Source organism: Elephantulus edwardii, unplaced genomic scaffold (assembly GCF_000299155.1).
Source record: "Elephantulus edwardii isolate Elephantulus edwardi_28Jun2011 unplaced genomic scaffold, EleEdw1.0 scaffold00052, whole genome shotgun sequence".
Taxonomy (NCBI): Eukaryota; Metazoa; Chordata; class Mammalia; order Macroscelidea; family Macroscelididae; genus Elephantulus; species Elephantulus edwardii.
Genome location: NW_006399802.1, coordinates 4760334 through 4769457, shown reverse-complemented (window position 1 = coordinate 4769457; position 9124 = coordinate 4760334). Strand labels below are relative to the sequence as shown.

Here is a 9124-nt window from a genome sequence, read left to right as displayed (position 1 = left end):
GCAGCATAATGTCCTCCAGGGTCACCCATTTTGAATACTATTTCATGAGTTCCTTGTTTTACAATGCAGCATAGTATTCCATTGTGTGAATATACCACAACTTCTCTATCCATTCATTTGTTGATGGGCTCTTAGGTTGTTTCCAACTCTTTGCTATTGTGAACAAACCCACTATATCTGCTTGGGGGGTGGTTATGATTTCTTTGGGGTATATTCCCAGTAGTCGAATTGCTGGGTCAAATGGTATCTCTGTTTGCAACTTTTCTACCAGCCACGCTGCCAGAGAAAGGTGGGCAGTCTCCTCTTGTTGCGATTCACAGCCTCAGAAACCAATGGAGGGTCGCTCCGGGTTGGAGTTCGTGCAAAGGCAACACGGTTTAATCGATTTATCTTCATAGAACAGGTGCTGAAAGTGTCATTCTGAGTCAAAGGGTCCCATTCACAGTGTCTGAGATACATACACCCAGATTCCTCTCCAGGAAGAGCCAGTGAGCTCCAGCAGCTGTGCTGTGAGTTCAGTTCCGTTACACCCTCCTCCAGCATTGAATACTGTCTGTCAGTCTGTTTTCTAACCTTTATTAATTGAGCAGACTGAAAGAGGTGTCTTTCAGTTTGTTTTTCTTTAAGTACTAGATAAGTAGAGCTTCCCCCAACAAACCCCCCCCCTTTAGTTTAATGGCCATTGGTGTTTCCTCCCACCCTTTGAGAATTATCAGCAAGTCCTTTGAAATGCGGGGGCTTTAAAGGGCAATTATTATCACCTTCAATCAGTTGTGGACGTGCAGGGCGATTACAGTTTTAATCATCCACTCCCTCCTAAGGTGAGGAGGCAGTGCTGGAACCCCAGCTCTCCCTGACCTCATTTCTCAGGCAATTAAGGCTAAGGTGGTGTTTAATAATAAAAGTACTTGTCATCTCTGGTATTTATCTCCCCACCCTCTGCAGTCTGCACAGAGTTACCCTGCTCGTTATCACAGGTTGTGCCTCGTGGTAGCACCACAGATAGCATTATCCCCATTCCACAGATGCAGAAACTGAGCAAATAGGGCCTGCCCCTGCTAGTAAGGAAAGGGGCCAGGACTCGGGGGACCCTGGCCCTCCCTCGGATTCATCTATTCTGAAGCATTGGGATTTGTGTTGGTAAAATCTTGATAGCATTTTTGTATGTATGTGTGTATATGTATTGTGTGTGTGTGTATATGTGGTTTTTGTGTGTATATTGTGTGTGTGTATATATATGGTGTGTGTATATATAATTGTTATTATGTATATCATTGTTATGTGCTGTTGAGTAACTTGTGACTCTTAGTGACCCTATGTACAACAGCTCTAAACCCTGCTCTATCTTGAGCCAAACTCGTAACTGTTCCTCGTCCGTTGTGATTCCTAACACAAAGACTAAAAATTATGGAATGCTTCACAAACTTACCTGTCATCCTTACACAAGGTCCATGCTAATCTTATCTGTATCATCCCAATTTTAGTATATGTGCTCCTGAAGCAAGCACTCACACACACACATAAATATATACAACCTCTTTTTCTAGGAGAGAAAGTTTGCTTTACTAGCCCAGAAGCTCAGGTTTAGAAGGGAGTTTTCATTTACCTTGTGGATAGTTAAGGCCATGAGAAAAAGAGTGCCTCATGCTATGATAATCCCAGGTCACCTCTTTCCTCCAAACAACTCACTCTTGGGTCTCCAGGGCTGACTGGTGCCACCACAGACATTCAGCTGGGCCCCATGGGATAATGGCTTTCTCTTCCCAGTGGTCACCCAGACTGTACAAATACTGCCTGCTTCACTCTCAGACCAGCTGAGACAGCCTAATGATGATCGCAACCTTAGTCAGGTTCAGAGAAAGAAAACAGTCCGGACAGAAATTGCTATCACCTCAAAGTTTCCAGTACCTTTTGTAGGAATAAAACACCAAAATAGATCTCAGAAAAGACTGAAAATTGCCCTAGAGCATTGAGAAGCCAAAACAAAAGAAAGAAATGCCAAAGTGAAAGAGATGAATAGAAGATTTCAAAGGGCAGCTTGAAAAGAGAAAGTAAAGTGTTATAATAGAACGTACAAAGAAATGGAATTGGAGGATGAAAAGGGAAGAACCCACTCAGCATTTCTAAAGTTGAAAGAACTAAAATACAAATTCTAGCCTCGAATTGCAGCACTGAGAGATGCTATGGGCAAAATCTTGAATGGTCCAGGAAGCATCAAAATAAGATGGAGGGAATGCACAGAGACACTGTACCAAAAGAATTGGTTGACACCAAAAAATTTCAGGAAGTATCATATGAACAAGAGTCAGTAATAATGAAGGAAGAAATTCAAGCTGCCATGAGGCACTGGCAAAAAAATAAGGCTCAGGAATTGATGGAATGCAAACTGGCATGTTTCAGCTAACAGATGTAGCCTTTGAATGCTTATCAGTCTATGCCAGGAAATTTGGAGGACAGCTGCTTGGCTGACTGACTAGAAGAGATCCATTTGTTCCCATTCCCCTGAAAAGTGATCCAACAGAATGTGGAAATTACCAAACAATATCATTAATATCACATGCAAACAAAATATTGCTGAAAATCATCCAAAAACAGCTAAAGCAGTACATAGACAGAAAACATCCAGAAGTTCAAACTGGGTTTAGAAGAGGCCATGGCACCTGTTCTGTACTCACTTATGTTAGATGGATCACGGCTGAAAACAGAGAATACCAGAAGAATGTCTGTTTATACTTGATTGACTCAGAAAGGCATTTGAATGTGTGCATCAGACTATGTGGTTAGTTAAGGTTCTGAGGCCTCCTAGGGTGACAGAATTAAGCCTTAGCTATCCACAGACTATGGTTAACATTGAGAAGAATGAGACTCCCATAACACTTATGCTCTTGGGAATATATACCTAGAAGAAACTGTTTTCCAAACAGAGCAAGGGAACGCTGCATAATTTAAAAATCAGGGAAGGTGTGCATCAGGGTAGTATCCTTTCTCCATACTTTTTCAATCTGTATGCTGAGAAAATGAGTTGAGAAGCTAGATTCTGAAGAATGTGGCATCCGGATTGGAGAAAGGCTTATTAACAACCTGTGTTGTTATGCAGATAACACAGCCTTGCTTTCTATAGTGAGGTCTTGAAAACACTTGGTGCATAAGATCAAAGACTATAGCCTTCAATATAGATTGCATCTCAACATCAAGAAGACAGAAATCTTCATCACTGGACCAATAATATCACGATAAATGGAGATAAAATTGAAATGGTCAATGATTTCATCTTACTTGGATTCTACAATCAACACCCTGGCTACCAACATTCAAGACATCAGGAGACATATATTGCATTGGGCAAATCTACTATCAGGGACTTCTTCAAATTACTGCGGAGCTGTGATGTCAGCTTGAAGACTAAGATGTGCCTAATTCAGGCCATGGTCTTTTCAGTCACTTGACTCGGCATCTGAGAGCTGGACAGTATGTAAGGATGACAGAAGAAGAATTAATGTACTTGAGTTCTGGTGTTGGAAAAGAATATCCCAAGGACTGCCAAAAGAACAAACAGATATGTCTCAGGAAAAGTGCAGCCAGAGTGCTCCTTGGAGGCAAGAATGGTGAAGCATCATCTCACATACTTTGAGCATATTATTATAGGAGATTATTCCTTGGAGAAGAATCATGCTTGAAAAGGTAGAGAGTCAGTGAAAGAGAGGAAGGCCTTCAACAAGATGGACTGAAACACGAGCTGCAGCGGCGGGTTCCAGTGTGTCAGAGATAATGAGGATACTAGGGCACAGGGCAGGACAGATTCAGATCTGAACAACAGAGTTACTGGGAGTTGTTCTTTACTCAGTGGCACCTGTAAAAAGAGCAAGGGCAACATAGGGATGGCCATATCTGACCTCTTCTGACTCCACAAAGGGGAACTGTTTCCACCACCAACTTCCACAACACAAAATTGGTTCCCATGAGGTCAGACAGACTCTTGCACCTCTTTCTACTAATTCTAACACCAATATTACTGCTCTTTTGCATCCAGAATCCATTGTAGTAGCGCACAGAGCACGCAGAAGCACACTCATGCTTAGCAGGTTTATTATAAAGATTCTAAGGCTATCTATAATTCAGGTAGCAGAATACAGTCACTCAGTCAGGACGGCTGCTGAAATGAGTTTGCAGACACCTCAGCCTTCAGCCTTGCTCCTTTAGGCCAGTGTCACAAAGCTTATCAATTATGGCCCTCCCTGACACTCTGGTCGTCCAACTAACTTTGGCAGAGGCTTCTAGCTCTGGTTCCGTGGGGTAGCAGCCCCACGGTCAGTTCTGTCTCATGTTGGGTCTCTGATTCTTGGCTGTGGCTGCAGCTGCTGCCCTCGCAGGCCCCAGTCTAAGTTGCACTGGAATCTTTGGCCCTGAGGGATGGATGGGCACTCTGCATGCTTCTTCTTAGCTGGTGGTGAGGGTCTCGATTTCCCCTGCTGCTGAATCTGCTCAGTTGAATGGTAAGATTGGCCAATCACCTTGTAAACCGACCATCATACCCCATTTGAATGGGGAGCTCAGGTGGCCCAGTCGTAAGAAGCTGCACTACATTCCCAAAGGTGTGCAATTTGAATCCACCAGTTGCTCCACAGAAGGATGGGCAGTCTCCTCCTGTGATTTTTACTGCCTCTGAAAACCCACTGAAGGGTCAGCTGTGAGTGATCCTGACTCAGCAGTACACAACAACAGCAACAACCCCATTTGCATGTCTCCACCCATACATGTGGCAAAGTCAAGCTCAAATGAAAATCATTTTGAACAATAAACTGACACCGCAGCACCTAACAAGAAGTTTTCAGAACCCCCAGCCTCTGTGGAGCACTGGGAGCTGCCTCTGATGGCCTCTGAGGCCTTGGTCAGGTCACTTATGCCCTACAAGCCTCAGGGCACCAAGAAAACATACCTCCCTGCTGATGAAGTTAACTCTAACCCTGATCCTCCAGGGGACTGGTCAGAAACAACATTCAAGTAGACTTCATAATGTCCGTCACACCCTGAAGAGTTGATCCACCTTTTCCTTGGCAATTCGCTTGCCTTCCAGGCTCCCAGGTCTTTCCCACAGCTGGTGGACAGGGTGGCTCTGAGGCAAGCCTGCTCTGGGGAGAACCTTACCTGGTCAACAAGGGATTGGGGGTGGGCAGGTGGGCCAAGTAGTTATGCTTTTGATCTCCCCACAGTGTGCCACGCCCATGGTCATTGCATCACCCACACAGAAGGTTGACACACACAGGCACACTCTCCCTTTCTCAGAAAACCAGTAACAGTAACAGCACAGCCTTCACAGTGCACCATAGTCTTGTCTAAGCATTACGTGTGTGTGTGTGTGTGTGTGTGTGTGTGTAGGTAGGTTTTGAACTCATTTGTAACTTAATGCTCAAATGCAATCATACAGGGCACTTTATTGACCTAAGAAGTTGCTCTGCCACTTCAAAAGCAGCCAGTTCCAGTCAACCAGCTGCTCCAAGGGAGAAAGATGGACAGTCTCCTCCTGTGTGATTTCCAGCCCCTGAAAGTGCAGCTGGAGGGTCAGCTATGAGTCAGTTCTAACTAGACAGCAATGTATCATTCTCACCATTTTACAGATTAGTAAACCAAGGCCTAGAGAGTGCTCTGCTCAAGTGAGTGAGGTCCTGTCCCTCGCTCCCATGGCTCTGTCACCCCAGGAGGCCACAGAGTCTTTGCTCCTGACTGGCAAAGGAGAAAAGGACCATGGAGAAGAAACCGGTTAAACTGTTTACCAACAAGATTGGCACAGGATAGAGCAGGGTTTAGGGCTGTTGGACATAGGGTCACTATGAGTCACAAGCGACTTGACAGCACATAACAACTACTCATAGGAACCCAGCAAATGTGAGAGTAGACTTGTGTGCTCCAGAGGGTTTCATCGGCTGATTGTTTGGGAAGTAGATTGCCGGGCCTTTCTTTCTAGTCTGTATGCTGAGACTTGGCCCAGCAACACACTGTCTTGTACTGATGCTCAGGTGATGTATGCTTGTGAGATGCCTTGACCAGGAATCGAACCCAGGTCTCTCACATGGAAGGCAAGAATTGTACCCCTGACCCATCACTACACTTTCTCTGTTAATACTATGTTCCTTCAAAGGCAGTTTGCGTATGTGGTGTCTCATGTGCTATTATATTAGAGTGGTTTAAGCTTTTAAAATCCTGTAGCTTTCTGGAGTGTTTTCAAGTGAGTCATTCATTCAGCCAACAGTTCTCCTAGCATGTAACTAGAAGGGATGAGATTTGAACCTAGGCTCTTGACTCCAGTCTGTTTTTAACTTCTGTGCATTACTTCTCTCACCAGGTATTCTGCTAAGATATTCTCTGGACTTAAACATCTGCCGTTTTCTTTTCTTCCCATCTCACAATGTGTGTATAGGGGGCGTGTTGCAGTAGTGGGGTGGGACATGAATCACTGCGAGGAGGAGTCTGATGTCTTTGGGCAAGTGGGGAGCAAAGACAGTTCAAGCTCTGTAGCAAAAAATGTTCAGCTCCCACTGGATTTCCTAGCGGTCCTAGGGAACTGCTGGAGCAGTTGTGGGGTCTGGGCAGCCCAGCACTGCTCTAAGCTCTGCCCTTCCCGGGACTGGACGCCCATGGTCCAAGGGCCTCTCCAGCGCCGACACGCTGCGATTGTGGGTGCTGGAGGAGATTCTGACTCAGTGTGTTTTTATTAAACTCAGTACTCTTTCAATTAGATGATTTATTTTCCCCAAGACGCCCATGGGTTTTTTTTCAAGTATGAGTTGAACATTAGCAGCACTGTGTCAATTGAATTAATGGTTAAAAGATTTAACAAGACTTTCTGTGTCTGTTTTCAATTTCTTCCGCAGGGACGAGAGAGACAAATCTTACAGGAAACCATTCACAACTTCCACTCTTCCTTCGAGAGCAGCGCCAGCAACACCAGGGCCCCGGGCCACAATCCCTGTGCGTGATCCTCACGCGGGCCGAGTGAGCTTGCTGTTACAACAACCCCGTGCCCTCTCTGCTTGACGTCCCTCCGGGAACCACACTGTCCGAGTTACCTGTTGCCAGTCTTTGCTGTGGCATTTGGCCTCTCATGTTGGGCCTGTCATAGTTTATCTAGTGCTGCCTTAACAAAAACACCGCAATAGAACAGAACTCTCATCTTCAGAGTGTAGGAGGCTAGACGTCTCAGTTCAAGGGCTGGCTCTTCTAGGAAGTCTTTCTCTCTGTCAACTTTAGTGGGGGAGAAGTTCCCATCTCTTTTCATGTGGCATCTCTTCCCCTCATTCCCTACTCACTTAATCTGTTCTTTTATTGTATCTCAAGAGATTGATTTCAGGCGTTCACCACACATGTTTAGGGAGCTGTGCTGGCATACGGAGTAGCACTGCTAACCCAAAGCTAAGTGGTTCGAATCCATCAGCCGCTCTGAGGGGAAAAGATGGGTAATCTCCTCTCATGGGATTTATGGTCTCTGAAATTTATGCTGGAGGCTCAGCTGTGAGTCAGTTCCCACTCAACACCAAAGAATAGTAGTAGCTATCCATGGTTAGTTATATGTTGTTCTGCTAACCAAAAGGTCAAAGGTTTGAGTCCCGAGGCTGCTCAGAAAGAGCAAGAGGCCTGTCTCCTCCCATAAAGATTTGTAGCCGCGGGAACCCAGTAAGTTGCCATGAGCCAGAGTTGATTTGATGACAGTACATTTTTCTGCCCTGCAAGAAAGCTGCCAAATTAGGATAACCCTACTCACAAAAGGGACTAAAATTAAAGGAATTAGAGATTAGAAACTAAAGGGATTAGGGTTTAGAACATGTATTTTAGGGGCACATGGTTCAAACTCTAGGGCCTTTCCAGCTACATTAGTTGCTAGGTTTGTGGTGGAAATTCCCAGCAGACCAGAGGTTTATTCCCACTCACACGGCAGCCCGCCGTGGGAGCCTCTGACGGGCTGATGGTTCAGCACAGTGAGGGAGGCCCTGTCCCTCGCTCCCATGGCTCGATTGTCACCCCAGGAGGCCACAGAGTCTTTGCTCCTGACTGGCAAAGGAGAAAGGGACCATGGAGACGAAACCAGTTAAACTGTTTACCAACAAGATTGGCACAGGATAGAGCACGGATTAGGGCTGTTGGACATAGGGTCACTGAGTCACAGGTGACTCGATGGCACGTAACAACAACAGCTACTTGTAGCAACCCCACATGTGTGAGTGTAGACCTGTGTGCTACAGAGAGTTTCATCGGTTGATTGTTTGGGAAGTAGATTGCCAGGCCGTTCTTTCTAGTCTATGCTGAGACCTGGCCCAGCAACACACTGTTTTGTACTGATGTGCAGGTGATGTATGCTTGTGAGATGCCTTGACCAGGAATCGAACCCAGGTCTCCCACATGGAAGGCAAGAAGTGTACCCCTGACCCATCACTATGCTTTTCTCTGTTAATACTGTGTTCCTTCAAAGGCAGTTTGCATATTTGGTTTCTCATGTGCTATTATATTAGAGTGGTTTAAGTTTTTAAAATCCTGTAGCTTTCTGGAGTGTTTTCAAGTGAGTCATTCATTCAGCCAACAGCTATAGTGTTTCTGTTCTATTCTGGATGCCAGGAGCACAGAGATGAGCCAGGCCCTGTCCTTCACCTTGAGAATGTCGGCAGGCTCATCAGGTATAAGTGGGTGGTCCCCACACCAAACAGGTGGGCTCTGGAGAGTGAGGAGCAAGAGTTCAGTTACAGCTTTGTGACTTTCAACTGTGTGATATTCATTGAACTGAGAGCCAGTATGGAAAAAGTATTTGACCCTTACAAAGTACTAAAGAGATGATAGCCTTTTAGGGAATGCTAGTCTTTCTTAAAAGAGAGCTCTGGTGGCTTAGTGGTAAGGAGTTAGGCTGCCAGCCCAAAAAGTGTGCAGTTCGAATCTGCTTGTTGCTCTGTGGGAGAAAGATGAGCACTGGCCCCCTGTGTGATTTCTGCTTCTGAAAACCCGCTGGAGGGTCAACTCGGAGCAGGTTCTGACTCAATGGTATATAACAAATCTTTTTAAAAAGGAACCCTAGTGGCACAGCACTTCATTACATGTTGGGCTATTCGCTAAAAGATCAATGGTTTGAATCCACTGGCTGGCT

General features: G+C 45.4%; 1 protein-coding gene across 1 annotated transcript in view; it reads left to right on the top strand.

Annotated features, from left to right (window-relative positions):
• The window catches only part of ANKS6 (ankyrin repeat and sterile alpha motif domain containing 6), a 60663-nt gene extending 53689 nt beyond the window's left edge, over positions 1 to 6974 (top strand). Inside the window, exon 15 of the mRNA XM_006886875.1 lies at positions 6870 to 6974. Coding sequence (XP_006886937.1) covers positions 6870 to 6974 — 105 coding nt within the window. The remainder of the gene's footprint in view (positions 1 to 6869) is intronic.
• Positions 6975 to 9124: the final 2150 nt, after the last annotated feature.